This window comes from Montipora foliosa, chromosome 11, assembly GCF_036669935.1.
Source record: "Montipora foliosa isolate CH-2021 chromosome 11, ASM3666993v2, whole genome shotgun sequence".
Taxonomy (NCBI): Eukaryota; Metazoa; Cnidaria; class Anthozoa; order Scleractinia; family Acroporidae; genus Montipora; species Montipora foliosa.
Genome location: NC_090879.1, coordinates 10,082,221 through 10,102,220, shown reverse-complemented (window position 1 = coordinate 10,102,220; position 20,000 = coordinate 10,082,221). Strand labels below are relative to the sequence as shown.

The window sequence follows — 20,000 nt, the reverse complement described above, 5'->3', positions numbered from 1 at the left end:
GAGCTTCTTCAGAAAACTCCTCCCTCGAGGAAGTTTTCGCTCGTGCTTGAATGTCTCAATTAACCGTAAATAATCAGACAATATGTGTACTTGTTGACTCGCACTTTTGTTACTATGGTCTATTAGTCAAATATGATGTGTATGTCCTGTCATGGTTACAAGGAACCAGAAACTCCAACTGGTCTCTGGGACAATAGAGCGTTGGAGTCGTCCGACTAACAGATGGCGAAAAATTTCACTGATTTTTTTTTTTCTACTTAAGTTCCATAAGCTTAAAACATAAAATAATGCTAATTTCGTTCGACGAACAACTTACACTATTCATGTCGTTTTCCTAATTCAGTCCCGAAGGAATCAGTCGATGCCTTTTTTCGACTTCACATTTTAGACACCATGTTGGGACATCTTTCTATGTAACTGGAACACTCAACCCCGATCTCATGCAACTCCAAAAGAAGACGAGTAGCTCTGGGAACGAGTGCATGCGCATTGCATGAGCTCGTATTCCATGTGCTCTTCTTTGTCGTGCTCAACTAGACTGTTCTAGTGCTCAACTGATTTCGCGGCTATGATGCTATTACTATCCACTGAATTGGAACAACAACAATAAAACAAAAGAAAGAATCGACTAAAGTAACTGTCTCCGTCTGTAGAATTCCTAATTGGTGCTCTATATTCGAACGCGCTTAAAATGATGTGTGATTTGTTCTGGTAAGGAAGGTATTTATTTTCGAAGCTTTCCGAGGTTAAATTGGATTAATGTACGTCCGGATTGTTCTTTATTTTTCCTTTTTGGGGAGCTCACCTGTCTTCTGTTCACTTTATACTACAATATCCCTGGTACCGGCATAAAAAGACTCTGGGCATTTCTTTCGTCTTCACTGTCCATCTTCTCCAGTTCCTTTAAATCTCTCTGATCACCATTATTCGCAGATTTTAGCACTGATGCTAGTTGACTTTGGCCGTCTGTGCCAATATTTTCCTGTTCTTTGAAACTGGAACTTCCAACTTTTCGCTCCGGAGTTAAATCATGGAATGCAGACTCTCTGATGTTTTCGGGTGTTTCCATATCATTATTTTCACCGAATCTAGGTCGTGCAACAGTATTGCCTTCTTTAATTTTGCTGTCGGTGTCTTTGAAAAACAACACCAATTTTTCTTGACTGTTTTTGATATTAGGCATGTCTTCACCACTTTTTAACAGGCCAACCAGTCTGTCATTCACATTTGATTTGGCCATTGGCGAAATGGTCTTAAAACGGCTTGGGAAATTAGAATGATTAATCAGTGTATTAAAGCCCTCATTATCCACATCGGTTACTGCACCAACATACGCTAGATCGTGTTTGTTTTCCTGAAACAGCGCCTGTGATAATTGCTTCTCAAAGTCCGGGCTTCGAAAAGTGCCATCGCTTAAATTGGTTTCAAATTCCTTTAAGTTTCTCTTACCTTTGAGTTTTCTTCCCTCAGAGAGGGAAGTGGTGACCTTGAGACTGGACCAATTTGGAACACCAAACCCGCTCACTGTTCCAAAATGGTCATATGTTTTACTGTCCTTGCCAATTTCGTTTCTCCTGTATTTATTATTTAATGGTCTTCCTCTTCTCAAACCTTTGGAGTGTTTATAGAGGGAACGTTCGAATGCTGGTGTTTTAAGCCCGTGAGAGTTGCTGTGTTCTTGCCCATCGAAATTCTTCATTGTTCTTTCAAAGGCAGATCCTGAAACTTTGGGGACGATATCTCGGACTTGGTCCAGACCACTTTTTAACACGTCAGTAACACCCTCCCACGATGCCAAATTTATTTTCTTTGGTTTTTGGTTTGTGCTTCTACGGATTCCCAACAAATCTAAAGATGGCTTAAAGTGTTTTCTCGTCTTTCCTTTTTGTTGCACCATGACATGAACATGCTGACGATTGTTTGAAAATTTGCTGCTTTTAGTGAGAGACTTTTTGTGCACTAACGTTTTATCCTCAAGATCCTCCATCGAGCCTTCGGTCTGCTTTTTGTGTTCATCCTCTGACTTTGTGCCTCGTCCAAGCCTTCCATCTGAAACTTGTCCTCCGTGGGCTAAGTGCTTTTCTAGTTCCTTCATATCAGTTTTAGTCAGACCAAATATTATCGAAGTTGGGCTTATTTCAGAGTCTCGAGTCGCAGGTTGATTTTGTGATTTAATGGGTCTAATTTCCACAGCAAAACGACTTTCTGACGTTTTGACGCGTTTAAACTTCGTTTTAGGGGCACGGATCATTGAAACAGGTGAGGATTTGGCTTTTTTGTTTACTAGTCTCATTTTCTTGTGTTTCACGGAATGCTTTAACCCGGAGTGTATTTGGTGTTTCTTTTGCGCTTGTACAACTTCTCCTGGTACAGGAGTTGCGTCGAATTGCGGCGATAAGCTTGCAGTATCGCTTTCATTCAGCAGATCTGTCTGATCAGCTCCTGTGTCCTGCCCTCCATACATATAAGATGATTTCGGTTCATTCATGTCATAATCTCCATAAAAACCTCCTAGATTAGCACCAGTTATATCCGAAATAGCATTTGGTGCCATATCATTCTGAAGTTCACTTGTAACCATTGCATCGCCAAAATGGTCTTCAAAGGATGAACCGCTTGTTTTAGAAGTTGTCCGCGTGTTACCACCGTTGCCACTAGCAGAGCGAGAAGCTCCCCGCGAATTGGGACGCTGTTGGGGTTGACTGGTTTCTTGCTGGTTGTCGATTGAGGCTATTTTACGATCTTCCTTCAAAACTGCAGACAAAAGTTGGGCATTTTGTAAGTTTTCTGTATCAGTAAGTTTATCATTTCGGGCCAATGATTCTGCAAATTGAGCTGTTGTGAGCGAATCACCCTGAAGTGAGTTTGCGACGTAATTCGCTTCTCCTCTGTCCGCTTTGAAAAAAGTGTCATTGTAACTTGGTAGCGTCTCGTCTACGATTTGACCGGCGCTATTTATTTTATGCTCAAAGTAATTTTCCTCGTCTCCATCTTCCCCTAGAAGCTGCTGTTGGCTTAAGTACGGATCTTCCATGAAATCGGGAAATTCTTGCTGCGCCACAGGATCCCTAATCATTTGATTGATCGGTGAATAATTCTTTTTGCCAGAATTAAACTTCTTTAAAGAAAAAGGTCCTGCCCCTTTCTGACTTGAAGAGATCTGTTTGTGTGCTTTTCCACTTGCTCTGTTAGGAGCAAGGTTTTTAGTGATATTCGATGTAATTGGTTCACGCCCATCAACGTTTTGAGCTACAGAAACCTCTAAGCTGTGATTGGTGAGGTTAATATTGCCATTATTGCCCTCTTTTCGACCTCCTGGGTTTCCGGGCTCCGTTGAAGGCTGTGTTCCGATCCCTAATTTAACATGTTGACTGGTTACTATCGGGTCGTTATTGGTATGAGCTGAGGCATTAAAAGGGAACTTTTGTATTTCCCTATTCACAACCGGATTCACACTTTCCTTGCCTTGAATGTTAACGTTGCTTTTTCCAGATATGCCATGCAAATTTAACATTGATATGTCATCGTTCGGACTATTCTTAACTTGAGATGTCGCTGTTGTTTTTTGATACATAATCGTCTCTCCATTTAGTGCTTTCATTGAGTTTGAAACATTAAATTCGTCGTTGGATTTATTTTGCAAATCATAGTTCACTCTATTTCCGTCCGTTGTTGCTGCTTTGCCAGATTGAGGCGGTGCGATATTTGAAACAGACGAATTCGAAGATTTCGTTGACTCATCAAGTTGAGCAATTTGAAGACTTTGTCTAATGAGAGCCCTTGCTATGATATTTGCCCAAATAATCCTCAGTTTTGGATGTTTAGTCAATTGTATCGAGACGAACTTGGATCCTTCGTCACCAAGTTGATCTAAAACGCCTTTGGATAGTTCTTGAAGCTGGGTATTTACGAGCCCTTGTGCTTGGTTTCCAATCCCTCCACTCTGATATAACGCTGGTGTGGCCGCTCTCACATTTCCAGTCAAGTCTACCGAGTGAGAGACCGGACTTCTTGTAAGAGGTATATTTACACCTGTAGTGCGAGGAAATGATTCGGGTCGACCATTTCTCAAAGGACCTGACAGAATCTCCGTGTTTGCTGGGTTTATTTCAGTATGTAAGGGATTGGATCGATGTGAAATGGTCATATCACTTCCTTGTATTCTATCCTTATAACTTGGTGAGAAATTATGCATCCTGGTATTTTGATTTAGTCCGTATGAAACTTTAATAACTGGTTCGTTCAGTATTTTCTCTTGTACTGGAGAGACATATTTTGTCACCTCTTCCATTGTAAGTGGGAACATTTTCTCTGTTATATCAGCCTTTCTTGGCCTATATCCAAGCTTTTCCTTCCAAAACCAATCACCACCTTTATTTCGGTTTTTCCGCTGTGCCCACGGAATTGAGTAGAAACGCTTTTTATGGGAGTCGTGAAGATTTAAGCCGTGAATCAGGGCGTGTTGTTCCTCCAACTGGCCATATAGTCTTACTTGACGTTCTGAAGGCGTGAAGACATAGTTATCAAACCCATTTTCGTTGTTCTCTGGACTACCGTTTCTTAAAACACCATAGCGGTCTCTTCGCGGTAGTGATGAATCACCAATTTTAATCACGTCCTCGATGTTATCTATTACTCGTTGACCATGTCTATCATTCTTTTCCGGGGAATTCGAGAAATTCCAATCCTTAAAACCTGTAATGAAATGCAAATGTTTAGCTTATAGGTCAGAGTATAGACTACGTGTATACGTCACTTGACTGTAAACCTCTTGTTTCCCCTTTTAAATGGTACCAATGATGGATGGAAACGCGGACATTAAAACGGTTCACTTAATTGTTTCCGAGTAGCCACGCGGAAGCAAACAACCAAGACAATGGACAACAGCATTAAACTCAAGACAGATGCGTTTAATTCCTAACATTTTAAGCTCCTTAGTCCGGCTCCTTGGTATTTTTTCCGTTCAGTTATCCCAGTAAATCGCTGCCCTCAAATAAGCAAACTGAGAGGGGAACAGTAAATATTAAAGATGTAGTGAACACAAGATAACCAAGTGGAAATCCAGGAGAAAAGCATATTGCTGTTCCCAGTCGTCGACAACCCACAGATCACTCTCTCTTATTACAGAATAAGGCATGATTTCGAATGCAATTTGGAATAAAAAATCACGGGCAATTTTTGTCGGCGGAACTGTTCACTGAAAAATATTAATGAGCTTTAAGGCCATTTAGGATGTAAAGGACTGAGTGTGAGTTATCAAGAGAAAACAACACACAAGAACTAATTTTCAACATTATTTAAAATAACTTACCAGCAACATTTCTTTCAGAGGTGACATCGCAACAGATTTGCACCAAAATCAAAATCGATCCAAGGTACTTTAATTCCGTCCAATCCATCGGTAATTACTTTTCAATTTTTGTTATACCCTGCAATTTAATAATAATCCGTATCATAATGCATTCTGGACGATACCAGGAGCCTATGACCAGAAGTATCTATCTCTCTTTAGTAAATTTTCAGCTCCGACTATTGCATTTCTAGCTTTTTGAATGGCTAAAAAACTCCGACTATGAGGCAATAGTCGAAGTTTTACGTCATATGGAAAATGGTGCGCCAAGATGCTCTTTCCGGACGCTTTGTAAAATTGTGGAAATAAAAATCGGCGGCAAAACCCGGTTTGAGAATTTACTAAAACAATTATTCCATTCGCCCTTGTTGGATATGAAGTGATTATAACCAACTTGCGCTACGCGCTCGTTGGTTATTTTATCACTTCATATCCAACTCGGGCTCATGGAATAATTGTTATATATTTCTGCCACGGTGTTGTCAAATTTTCCCCCCAACTGAGCGAGACTCCTCCAAGAGTCTTTTAAGCCAATCACAATCCTTTCATATTTCCAGTTACCATTGGGGCTCAGAATGTTCATTCATGCGGAATAAAACTCATCTTTTCACGGAAAATGTAATTAAAGAGCCGTCTAAAAACAACTTTTTCTGTTTCAATGTTGTCGGGTTGAATCTGTTTTTACTAAGGTTAAATTGGTGATCTTACCTAGGTTGAATATGCAATCTACCTTAGTTTAAAGCAGCCATCAACCTCCCAAAAAGCACTGATCGAAACTCTTTTTCTTTCCCTCCAGCTCTGACTTACGCATCTCAACACATCTTAATGTTTCGTATCATCTTATCGGTTTCTGTATTCATACGCTCATCCATTCAGTTTCAACATTACAGCATGGTAAGGGAACAAAGAACTGCACTATGGACTTACCGGTATTGGACTCCAGATCTATAGTACTATCTCTTCACCACTAGGTACACTACAACGACTAAAATACTCAACCCAACCAATTTATAATAACCAAAACTAATCCTAACCTGACCCTAATTTTTCTCTAGGCTTAATTTAAACTCCAAAAACGGTATCTCCAATTCATCTGAGTGCGTATTCAACCCAGGTAAAATGAGGAGCACCAATTTAACATTGACAAAAAGGGATTCAACCTGAGGACGAATTTTACCGGCAACATACACACCGTGACATGGGCCAAGTGTTCCAGGGCATGGGCGCCTGACGATACTTACACTTTGATACACATTTACCTCTCATTGTGTGTTCGGCAAAGGTACTCTTAACAAATAGATTCCATGTTGCCGTGCGTCTGTTCAGTAATAGATCACAGATGATGTCAAAATGTAGTAAGAACAAAAAAGTGGCACACGAGGCGATAGCCGAGTTTGTCACTGATGTTCTTACCACATTTTGACGTCTTCTGTGATCTATTACTGAACAGACCCACGGCAACATGGAATCTATTTGTTTTATATAATAAAGAATTAAACTTCATTCGCATAAAAGCTGACGGTGACGTCAATCGTGCGTCTGTCCTCTAATAGATCATAGGCAAGAACCAATCAAAATCCGTGAATAACTTGGGTTATTATATAAATTACGTTCACAATGCAGCCCGATCACATCAGCTGTAACCCGTCTAGCTAAACGCGGAAACGGAAGCCAAAACGGAAGCACCTGCCTCCTGCATCACCCTGCAGGAGCATGTAGGGATGGCGCAGTGGTGACAGCACTTGTCTGCCACCTTTGTGGCTCGTTTTCTATCGTCACTTCCAGGTGATCTGGTGACGTAATTTGGAGGACTGGGAAAAAAAATTTTAACGCCGTATCCCACAACCGCACGCGGCCTTAGGTGTTGTTTCCAAACTCCCTGCAGTATTTCCATCGCCACAACTCAACAGATCATTCCGTGTCTACCACATTTCCTGTTACTGAATTGAACATTCAAGTAGACCCGACAAGATCTAACCTCGCCTCTGTCATGTTGAATTCGAAAATAAGGCCGAGCGCGTTTGTGGGATACGGAGTTAAAAATTTTTTCCCCAGTCCTTCGAGTAACGTCACCAGATCACCTGGTTATGGGTTGAGTTTGTTGGTTCTCTATTTTCCTCTGGCAGGTTTTTTCTTCGGGGACTCCGGTTTTTTCCTCTCCTCAAGAACCAACCACTGATTTGATTTGATTTGATTTCTGTACAGTGTCCCTAATAGCCCTAATCGGAGTTATCAGCGGTTTTGCCACGTGAACGAGGCTGAGGGGTCATTTTGCATGGAATTGACCCTTAAGCCTCTTTTTCATGTAGTTTTGAACAAAAGAAAATGTGACTGCAGGCTCAAATCCAATAAGGACCATTAGTGCCCTATCGCTAAATACACTTGTCACTCAAATAATGTGACACTGACATGGACGCCAGACGAAAGGACAAGTTCAGTGTGAACTCTTTAAAAAAAGCTTTTTTCGTGCTGACTTCACAGTGTTGATTATGGTGAAGCACAGAAAAACAGCCATGAAGGAAAGAAAGATTCTATTAGGAGTCAGAGAATTGAATTCGCCTTTTCTGTAAACTGTTTATTATGTTTCAGTAACCTAAAATGATGCTTGTTATGTATATTGTGAATATTTGCGACGGTGGAAGCTCGATTTAACGTTGTGTCAAGGTACTAGAGAATTTAGTTATATCTGATTTTCTTTGTATCGAAGTTCCTTTCAATTCTTTCTACCGTGAGTGAGGTCAAGAATTTGCTCGTTACACCTGTCATGAGAGCATACGTTAAGTTTCTTTTTACTTAATAGGCCTTATTCACGATAGCCGCCATGTTGATTTTCATATTGTCATGCAAATTAGCCATGCGTTGTGCTGGGGGGGCAAACATTAAAAAAAAAGCAAATTGCGGAAAATCGGCTCAACGAAATATTGAAATAACATTGCAAAAAGTCCATTTTAGTATTTAGAATTAAGTAAATTTTATAATATTTTTTATCTTTTGATTGCCTTTGACATTTTGACTTTCTACTTCGTTATCTGCTCATTTTTCACTAAAAAAACGTCGAAGTAACTTGTGTAATGATTGTATTTACTGCTTAGGTGATAAACATTTAATGAACGTGAAACAAATCATCTGTGTGGCTAAGGTGTTCGTTATAACCTCTCGAATTTGTGTTGTTTGCCCCCTAAGAAGTGTGTAGCTAATTTGCATGATAATAGCAAATCCAACATGGCCGCCATCGTGAATAAGGTCTATTATCATGTTCTGTGTCTGTGAGTAGAAATAAACGCCTTGACAATCTTATAGTTGTTGTTTTGGGGGTTGTTTCGCGAAGTAAATAAATGACAAAGAAGCCATTTTGGGAGCTAAACAAAAAAATGGAAAACAGGTCTTTCTACAACCTGCTGAACGGTTCAATAAATTTCACGGTTGGAATTGTATCTTACACCAAGAACAAATCTTATGTCGATACCTTTTTTCAGAAAATTGGAATGAAAGTTATGTTCGGAAAACAATCAAACACCCAAGTTGGGCATCATAAGGGTGATTAAATCAGTTACCTGAAGAAAGATGTCCAATGAATAAATGTCAATAAAATGTGTGTTAGACAAAACATTACCTGGTATCGAAGTATAAATAGGTCACGCGTCCCAACATAGCTGCAGTAATCAAACATTTAGAGCAAAACATTCCAAACTATTGTGCGATTATAAGATTTACAACTCACAGCTCTTTCTCTGTTGATAAGCCCCACGGGTGTCTTCAATTAATCAAATCGTGTAAAAATTTTCCAGAGCTGTTAATGATTAAAGCGTCTCTTTTGATCAAGCCTTCCAAATGACACCATAGTTTTTTCAACCAATCAAGTCAAAGTTACCGAAGTAGGCTAATCATAAATTTGTCCGAGATTGGTTAGCGCTTTGGTAGAACATGACTACTTGTGCATACCGCGTAAAAATGGTATTTACTATCTTCTTGAGCGTAACATAGACCGATTTGGGATATGATTCCGCCCACCAAAACCACCTTCGGAGTACGTGAAGTAAATTGATTTCTGGTGAGTAAGGCAAGTTTTAAACATCGACTTTCAAATGCATTCAATTTCCCAACAAGAGGCTACAAGTAGCCTATACTCGGGCCTGCAAAAGTACAGTGGTGTATGGTTAATTTAGCACTAAAGAAACGAAAAGAGAGAAGTCTGTCCTTCATACATCGACCTTACATTGCGATTCTCATGATGTTGAACTGTGTATGTAGTGAATACCCGGACCCAGATTATCTTCATTACAGGTGGTGACAATGACCACTGGACCATGAAAACGAGGTAAAAATAGTGTATTTATTCCCAAGTGGCTAAGCACATTGTTTTTTTACTGCTCGATGGGGTATTCTTGCTCAGTGTTTGACAAAGGAAACGCAAATTGAACGGTTTAAGATGAAACGAAATGACTCATCGAAACACCTTTTGCAGAAAAAAATGAAAGAGAAACGAAGGTGAGATGTGAAAACATCTTTCCAAGATGACCAAACTTTCGTGCAGTGGTGCACGTAAAAAACACTTTGTCACGTGCGCGACACTTGAAGAAGTGCACTACATGTCAGCACTTGAAAATACTTTCAGAAGTACACAAGTTCCTTGAGATGGCCATGCCAAATGAATCCATAGCACGAAAATCAAATATTTAAAACATACCATTTGTTGTAATTTAAATACTCACAGTAATATGCACCCAATTGTCAAGATAAATATGTTATTTGCCAGCTGGGAGGTCCGTATAGGGAAGAACTGTGACCGAGGCCTCGAAATTGCTCTCTCTCTCTCTCTCTCTCTCTCTCTCTCTCTCTCTCTCTCTCTCTCTCTATCCCTCTCAAACCTCTTGTCTAATGAAAAATTATCAACATGCATAATTAGCTTTTAAACACATAACGCAAGGCGCAATAGAACGAGACAACAGACGTATTGGCGTTTTTTGAGAGGAACACTGCCTTGCGGCTGGCTGGTTAGCCTATGCGACTTCCAGATTGCGTGACATAGAACAACCTACGAGCTGAGTGGTAAACAGGAAGTGCTGGATCGTACAGGAGTATTTGTTAGTGAGCAATGTACAAAGGAAACGAGCCAACAAGCTTGGGGGAAGTCGCTGCGCAGACTTAACCACACCAGGCAGGAGTGACCTTATTTTAATGACGGCAAAGCGATATATCCAAAGGGAGAGAGGGAGGGGGAAAACTTCGACAAATTGCAAACAGCTAGTTGATTTACCACAGAAGACAAACTACTAAGTGAACCTTGGACGACTAACTGAGGCTTTTATAGCGAGACCCTGTCTATTAAAGTAGCCAGTTGCACAGGTTCTACTATGAAGCAGGGATAGGCATTACACGTGCTCTTTCGCAGTAATGAATGAGGCTTTAACAGATTTGGCCAATGCAGGTGTACGTTATAATCTGAGATCAAGGAACAAAGTCTTTATGTCCGTTGATTTCATGACCTTGAACGGCCCACTACGAAGAACACGAAGATAACTATAACTATAACTACAGCCCTTTTAGTACGGTCACGTTCCATTAACCGTATTTTACTGATAGGGCAATGATCTAAAGAGAAGAACAGATACTTGTTTATGTGCACAATACATCGAAGCATAAAGTCTACAAACACCCGGCGGGTCTAAAACACAGGTCACATTCCACAGGTCACTCGTTGCAGGTCATTGTTTTACCTTTGTAAAAGTGACCCAGAACCCTCAATTTGACTAACCCTAGGCCTAAAAACCCTGATTAGGCCTAGCGTTAGCCACATTGCGGGCTAGGATTACTTTCCAAAAGTTAAAACAATGACCTGCAACGACTGACCTGTGAAATGTGACCAGTGATTTAGACCCGCCGACAAACACCTATTTTACCTTCAAATACTTACTACCCCTGCATAACATTTCAAATTCCGTTTTCCATGAATCTTCTCATGATTACATGCGTTAAATACGAACCATGGCAATAACTAGTTTCCTCGTTAATCCAATTTATTACTAAGACTTGTTTGCATTACTAATTAACACGAAAAGTCATAACTTGGGAATTTTAACAATATACTGCACTTTATGCACTAGTCATTTGTTTCCCCCACCCCCTGACCCCCGGGGATGGGTAGGGAAATTACATTTGAATGGTTGTAAAGTAGGTGTATTTCCACTGGGGACTAGAGCAGACAAACACACGTAATTCCCCCACCCCTCTGTTCCTAAAAGATTCTGAGTCATCAAGGAAATGTTAGGGAGATTACCACAATATACAGTTCTTGCCATTTGTGTGTGCCACATGAACTATATAAGGAACGAAACAAAAAAGAAGAACTGGATAGAAACAAGACAGGAATAAGCGACCAATAAAGAAAAAGTTTAGACTTCTCCCGCCGCCATATTGATTTTGCACGTGTGAAAATACTCATTACCATTGCTCTTCGTTTCTTTTCAGTCCCATTCCTCCTAGGTAAGAATTCCCCGATATTTCCCCCTGTATGTCGCCAGAGGGGTAGGGTAGAGGAACGAAAATCTTGTAATTTCCCTACCCCATAGAGGCGTAATTGTGGCGTAATCTCGTGTAATTGCCCTAGTAATTTCCCCATATGTCCCCACTATCCCCGGGCGTCAGGGGGTGGGGGAAACAAATGACTAGTGCATTAATCTAACGCAAAATCATTCAGGTATCCAGTCATATGCATGATCCATTTCCTTCGCTTTTGGGTTTGTCAGCATTATGATTTGCAATATTTCAGGTTTACGTGTTCACAAGTTTGTTTTTTTATCTCGAAGATGTTTAGATTTCCAATTACAAACTCTGTTTTGATTGGTCACTCTACCTCACTGTGTAAATTGTTCACCCTGAATTCAAAATAAATACGTTCCATTTCTGAGAAAACAAAACAAAAACAACATTCTTTTACAAATCGTAACGGGTATTCCTGATTTCTGTGTGAAATTTAACTTTCATTTTCCAAATGGTCTGGATAGCACAAGTGTTGCTAATATTTTTAAAAATACATTCAAACACACTTTAAAGTTTAAGGAACATGCTTCAATGTTTCAAACATCATTTTGCATTTACCTGTTCATCCACGCTTTTGGAAAAGTGTTACATACCACGTGCTTCGATTTAAACGCATACATGAGGTAGCTCCTATCGTTGTTTACGAGCACGTGATCTCCTTGGCTAGTAATACGATGAAATGCGGATGACCTTGGTACACTGTTAATCAAATACGTTCCAGCAAGTTTCCTCCTTTTTCGGGCGTTACTAAACACGGGAACGGAACGGAACGGAATATACCGGAATACACCGGAATGTGCCGGAATGACACCGGGATGACACCAGAATGACACCGGAATGAACAAGAATGGTACCGGAATATAACGAAACGAGCCGGAATGACACCGGAATGACACCGGAATGAGGCGGAATGACACAAATAAAGCGGAACACACTTCGATCGATCACGAGAAAAATTTGACAGGTATATTTGTCGCTAAATGAATAATTATTTGTTGTGGCAGTAACATTTTTTCCGTGAACAAATGCAGTAGCAAGAGAAACAGAATGTTACTCTAATTGTTTTTGTCTATGGATCTCGGAGGCGGCTTTCACTGTGCGAGTCAGAAAACCCGTGAACATTTTTACTTCATTCTGACTGGTCAATTGTGTATTGACCAATCACAATCAAGTTCAGCGAACCACAAACTAATTACCGTTGCTGCTTGCCTGCTTCCCACGACCCACACGTGATGCAGATATACGGAAATAGATTCGCGCAAACGGGCGGAAGACTCTTTTTCTCTTCCCGATTGTTGGCCATAATGCCATTGAACCTGAACGCAGTTTTTCTTTATTTGAAGAAAGAAGTCAGAAGCACAGAAAAAAGATCGATCGTTGATAATATGTTTACATGAAGAATTGTGAGAACATATTGTGACTCGTTCCAAGACTTGTTACTTCCTCTTTAATGTATTTTTTTTTCTGTCAGTCTCCGCCTCATTCCGGTGTCATTCCGGTGTCATTCCGGCTCGTTTCGGTATATTCCGGTTTATTCCGTTCCGTTCTGTTCCGTTCCTGTGTTTAGTAACGCCCTCCTTTTTCTGCTGTTATAAAATAGATGTCTCAGCCTTTTCTCTGTTATTCTGCTCGGTTCTCGGGCAAGTCTATGTCAATGCACATGCAGATCACAACTAAAGTAAACACACTTTTGTTTATTGAGACCTGTATTTCCCCTTTGGAATCAAGTCTTTATTATGATTGAGATTCAAATGACTGTACAGCCTTTCAAACAACATTACAGTTATTTTCTAAAGAGCTGATCACAGTCTCCACTGATGACATCAAATCTTGTAAAACTAGAACAGAACTATATACTCAAGATGGCAGTGAACACGATCGCTAAAATGGCTAGTTGAACAAAGGATATAAGCTAGACCACTTCAAGAAACAAACTATTTAACAATAAAAAACAAAAAAACGCAATAGACAAAAAACTTATCTCCGTAGTCAATGGTACACTGAGCAGGAAGCTGCTTGTTCGCGGGTGAAAATGGTACAAGCGTTAGGCCATTTGTTCGCTGTGCCAATGTTTTTACTTTGTCTTCAGAAGATTCCAATATGGCGTCCATTTGTTTGTGGACTTACTTTCTTTGTCGCTATCATCTTCAAAGTAGTTCTCAATATGGTACCCGCTGCTCATCATGAAAGAATTAGTATTTTGATTTGCATCACTTTCAATCACGGTTGCGTCCATTTTAGTTACATTCGACTGTGTATATTCTTGTTTCATTCAGTTCGCGGAACGACCCGTTTCGAAGCTGACGCTTGACATCCTTTATGGTGGGTCTACCGCGAAAAGCCTATGCCTTTCTTTGTATGTGTTTTGAGCGCCCCAAGAAGAAATCGATTAAGCCAATGCAACGTCGATCAATCCCAGACAACGCATCACAGTGCCCTTCATGACCTTGGATTACGTGCTTTGCTTAAATAACTATTGTAAACAGCGCCACGCAGCTTCTATTGCGCATTACCCAATCAAAACACCGCCATGTGCTTTCTATTGTGCATTGCCCAATCAAACACCGCCACGTTTTTCTATTGTGCATTTTGCTGCACAGGAAAAAAAAACTGAAATCTAACGTATTTTATAACTCGTGCCCCTCTGGGCCCGAGTAATTAGACTTGGTACGTTGTACAATCGGACGTTTAAAATCTTACACGAAAATTTTTGGTTTTATCGACGGAGTTGATAATGTAAATTGACCACCGTACAGGGATTATAAAAGCTTACGTTTCGAGCGTTAGCCCATCGTCAGAGCCAATCGAGGAATTATGGGTTGTGTGTAGTTTTTTTGTGGAGTAGGAGCTACGCTATTGGTGGTAACATGGCAAAGTGAAAAATAGGAATACATTAGTTAAATGAAAAGTGTTCGTTAAGGTGACTGAACACAGTTTTTAATACCTACGTTTCATTTACCTTTTTCTCTAAAACCCTTGATCCTTTGGTTGCCAAAAATGGTAGCAAGCAAGTTAACAACACGAACCTCGGTTTGCATGCAACAAGCTTGTAACGATGCTCACAAGTAAACACTATTTTAATCATAATTTGACAGAGAGATCTTTGAAGGTTCAATGGAATATCTATATTTCCTCTGTTAAAGTTCAGATTTTTATGAGTACCCCAGTCTTATTTCCTAACGTGTTTTCATACCAAATTTCCTTACATTCTAATGAGTGGTTCTCGAGAAATCGGCGTATTTCCAAGAAAGCTATTCCACATTCAATTGCAATTTTTTAACTTACTACGCATGCGCTGCATTTAACTGGGTTCTTTCGATAACAAAGAAAAATCTGCGAATTGCGGAGTTCTTTGCATCGTTACCTTTTCTAACATACATTTGTCATAAAAGACTAAAACGATCAAAACACTTTGTTCAGTTATGAGGAAAAATAGTACAGATAGCGGATGCATTCAGCAAATGAAATGATTGTTGTATTGAAGCCATGTTTATTTTTTTTATTTATTTTTTTTTTTGCAATCCTTGCGCGCGCGCTGCATTGCGTTAGCAAGAGCACGCGCGAAAACTGTGTTCGGCCACCTTAATAACGTGGGGATTAAGGGTGCCAATTTGGAAGATGAATTTTTGCTCCAGATTCTTGCGGCTTTCCGTCGTACCCTGATGTAGGGAAAGGCCGCAGATAGACATGTGTTGTTTGGAGTGGTTAGGGAGATTAAAATGACGAGCGACTGGCTCAGATGTATTCTTGTAATTCTTCTCAACATCGCGAAGGTGTTTGCGGAATCGGTCGCCTAGTCGTCTTCCTGTCTAGCCAATGTATAATTTGTTGCATGACGTACAAGTTATGCAATAAATGACATTTGTTATATGTGAAACGATCGGTGATCTTAACAGATCACTTAGGTCCCGATATTTTGCTAGTGTTAAGAGTGAAGACTAGTTTTGCATCGTGAGCGCGCGCATTTGAAAATGACGGGTTGCACCTTATCTTTGAGTGCGCTTCTGACTAAAAAGTTGCCTATGTTTTTGTCGCGTTTGAATGAAATTAGTGGAGGTTGCGAAAACATTCTACCAGTCTCGCGATCATTTTGGAGTAATTTAAAGTTATTAAGAATGATACGTTTGTATGCGTGATTATGAGGATGGAAAGTGAGGGTGAATGGAAATCTGTCATTCTTATCCTTTTGTGACATTTGTAGTGCTGACTGTCGATAAAATTGTTGGGCGCGATGATGGCCCGCTTTGACCACAGAGACAGGATAGCCACGTTTTTCGAAGAACTGGCACATCTGATTTGCTGGAAAAATCGGTCTCAACACTACATAGACGTCGAAGTCTAAAGAATTGAGAATAAGAAATGGAGTTCTTGACATGTGATGGATGTGAAGATATAAGTACAACAAATAACGGTGAGAATCTGTAGGTTTGTAGTGCACACTGGTACATAAAAAGTTGCCACTGATATAAATTTTGATATCTGGGAAAGCCATTGAAGTTTCCGAAATTTCCCAGGTATATGGGAAAAAGCGGGCTATCATCGCGCCCAACAATTTGATCGACTGTCAGTACTCAAATGTCACAAAAGGATAAGAATGAGAAAATTCCATTTACCCTTACTCTCCATCCTCATAATCACGCAATCAAAAGTATCATCCTTAATAATTTTAAATTACTCCAAAATGATCGTGAGACTGGTAGACTCGTAGCTCCTACTCCTCTATAAAAACTACATACAACCCATAATTCCTCGATTGTCTCTGAGAAAGGGCTAACGCTCGAAACGTCAGCTTTTATAATCCCTGTCCGATGGTCAATTTACATTATCAACTCCGTTGATAAAACTCAAAATTTTCGTGTACTACTTCCCCACCGACGCAACACCACAGTTTTTTTAGAAACTACCCCCTTTAAACGCTGGGTTGCCTTTACACTTTCACAGTCATACTACTGATAAATGCTAAAAGGCTCTTTATTAAAGACATTGTTACATCGTGCCTATGCCCTATCTTTTACAGCTGTGGCTTTTAATCCAGAATTTGACAAATTGCGTTCTGTATTCAGTCGCCTTGACTATCCGGTTGGCCTAATCAATTCTACTATTAACAACTTTATTCTTCAGATTGCCCCAGAAAACAGGGCGTTAGGTAACACCAATGATAGTGGCACAATGAGACTTCCATCCAAAGAGCAAGTGGCTGCCAATGCGGTCCAGAAACAAGTACGTGATCTTAGTCATAAGATTGGTGTTACAATACAACCGATTTTCGTTAGAAAGCAATTGGGGGAAGATCTTAAACCCTAAGAAATCAAGCCATCAGCTGTGAGTCAGCAATTTGTTATTTATTACTCTGAATGTGATCTGTGCGATGCAGATTGTGTTGGGTATACAGCCCGACACCGTCACCAACGCATTGCTGAACACAAAAATTCGGCAATTGGGCGACATTTTTTGCAAGCTCACGGTAGTAAAGATCTTTTGAAAGAATGCTAATTTGAGGTCTTAAGAAAGTGCCAGGGCAAATTTGATTGCTTAGTCTACGAAATGTTCCTCATTTACTACTTGCACACATCCCATAATACACCTCTTTTACACCCCCAAAAATCTGCATAGGCATTGTTTTCGACTTCTCTTGGGACATTTCATGTCCCAGGAGAAATTGCAAACAATGGTTAAGCAAACGTTTTGGGGCGTAATAGAGGTGTATTATGGGATTGTGCAAAGTGGTGAACAAGGACGTTCGCGCTAATTGTTTGTGCGCAACGTTACTGCGCAGGTAACGCGACTGTCATATGTCACGCATTACTTCGATCATTAGTGAAGTTGTAGCCTGTGTACAGACCGCCCCTCCCCTCAAAAAAAAATCGGAGAGGAACGGTCTGTGATTTACCGTTGATAATCGTGTTCCATACCACGTGGTTTTTCCTGGAATGTGTGGAAAATGATTTGATTGGTTATTACCCATCGATCATTACATCATTGAAACAACGAGTTTTGATTGGCTTTTATTTTTATTTCTCCACAACAACACCGTGAGAACCACCGTGAGAGATTTTACGATGAGTTCGTTCGTGTGTACTTTCGAGCACGGTACAAAATACGAATAAAAATCTTTTTGATTGTCAAAGAGGTTTTTCTTTTCAAGTACGAGCGGAATTGCTATCTATGGAGTGTAAAGTGGAAATCGATTCGACGTACATTTGTAGGAATTGTCAGCGCAAAAGAAACGAAAGCGCTCTTCACGAGGTGAATATAGCACTATTCAAAAGATTGTCCACTCGAAAACGTCTCCCGCTATTCCTTACCAGTCAATGTAATCCCAACCAGCCTAGCCATTCTCAAGTACAATCTACAAAGCGTGATGCCATGGAAGATTTGAGAATGTACACACCGAGGAAAATAACAGCTCATCGGCAACCATCTGTGCTGTTTTGAAGATCAGAGCCGTACCTGGTTGGAAGACTTGCAAATACATCCTCTCCTTTTAAAGAGTGCATCTGTGATATAAAGCCAAGGTATCTTAAAACTATCGGAGACGCTCTTCGATGCACGTTTGAAATCTACCATTGACCACTATTTTGAGAATTTAGCTCCAAACGAAATATGAGCCACGCCAATTTTGGTCAGCGTAGATTACTAAATAATGTATGCAAAATTATTCCGGAACACGATTACTAACGGTAAATCACAGACCGTTCCTCTCCGATTTTTTTTTTGAGAGGAGGGGCGGTCTGTACACAGGCTAGTGAAGTTGAGGTTTCAAAACCTTTGTAAAAACCGTGGACGATAAGTCTTGCACAACGTTGGATCAGAGAAGATCTTGATCAGTCAAAATTAATTTTAAAATATTTATGAAAGTCAATTACACTATCGTATAAACTCTTGTTCTTAGGCCATCGTAGCTTCATTAGGAAAATAACACAAACAGCGGACCATTTTGCAACAGGAGCTTTCTCAGATCTTTAATAGCGGCCTGTACTCGCCATCTTTATTACAGGCCGCTATTAAAGATCTGAGAAAGCTCCTGTTGCAAAATGGTTACCCTCAAGGCGTTATCACGTTCAACATTTACGATGTATTGAACAAAAATAAAAACAAATCAAATAACCCTGTTCAAGCTACAGTCCCCAAAAAAGATATCTTAATCGTGTTACCCTACTTAGGTCTTCACAGTAACCAAGTCACGAAACGTCTGAAATCCTGCGTATACAATTTCTACTCTTTCGTCAATCTCAAGATCATATTCCAAAACACACGCCGCATCAACTCCTTTTTTCCATACAAAGATCGCTTGAACCGATCTCAGAGGTCCAAGGTCGTCTATAAAGCTGTCTGCTGGAACTGCGATGAATTCTACATTGGCAAAACAAAACGAAGACTCCACGACAGAAAAACAGAACATTTCAAGGCCCTATCTAAAAGTGACCATTCATCTGCCATTGCTGATCATGTGAGAACCACTGGCCACGACATTAAATGGGATCACTTTGACATTTTAGCGTCCGGAAAAACTGACTTTCACTGTAAAGTTAAAGAGACTTTGTTCATTCAAGAGCTAAAGCCTTCCCTTAATGTAAATATTAGTAGTGAGAAGTTATTGCTGTTTTAGCTATTACTTTTCATTATGTCTAGACACGTACTGCTGCAGATCATTTTTCTCAGTCTAGGTTCCAGACCCCTATTGTTTACGATATATATATAGTTTTTAAAAATTGTAACGGTCACTTTTGAAAATGTGTGTTGACTAGCATACGAAACGTCAAGTTTTATAAAAATGCGTTGGAATACAATGTTTATCAAGTACACTACTGCACGACTGATATTCGCGTTGTTTTATCAGTCGTGCACTAGTCTGCTTGATTCATAAATATTTTTCAAGCATTAGTTAAAATAACATGGCGACAAAAACGCCGGGGAAAAATTCCAGGCCAGCAAAAGAATGGCACATTTATTTCCAAATGATCATGAAACGTAAAAAAGAAGTGAGCGGGCGGATGGAAAAGCCCTGGCTGAAAGTTTGGAAAACTCGTGGACAAACCGTTGCGTAAATTTAATGGGGCTGTTTTTTAAATGTTTTTATTGCCCTACGAACTTAAAATCAAAATGAATG

General features: G+C 40.0%; 1 protein-coding gene across 1 annotated transcript in view; it reads right to left on the bottom strand.

Moving 5' to 3' along the window:
* The window catches only part of LOC137975511 (uncharacterized), a 9,204-nt gene extending 88 nt beyond the window's left edge, over window positions 1–9,116 (bottom strand). Inside the window, exons 1-3 of the mRNA XM_068822623.1 lie at window positions 8,964–9,116; window positions 5,312–5,429; window positions 1–4,695 (exon numbers count right to left, since the gene is read on the bottom strand). The exon at window positions 1–4,695 is cut by the window's left edge and continues 88 nt beyond it. Of these exons, the coding sequence (XP_068678724.1) occupies window positions 827–4,695; window positions 5,312–5,399 (3,957 nt within the window). The 5' untranslated portion in view covers window positions 5,400–5,429; window positions 8,964–9,116 and the 3' untranslated portion in view covers window positions 1–826. The remainder of the gene's footprint in view (window positions 4,696–5,311; window positions 5,430–8,963) is intronic.
* Window positions 9,117–20,000: the final 10,884 nt, after the last annotated feature.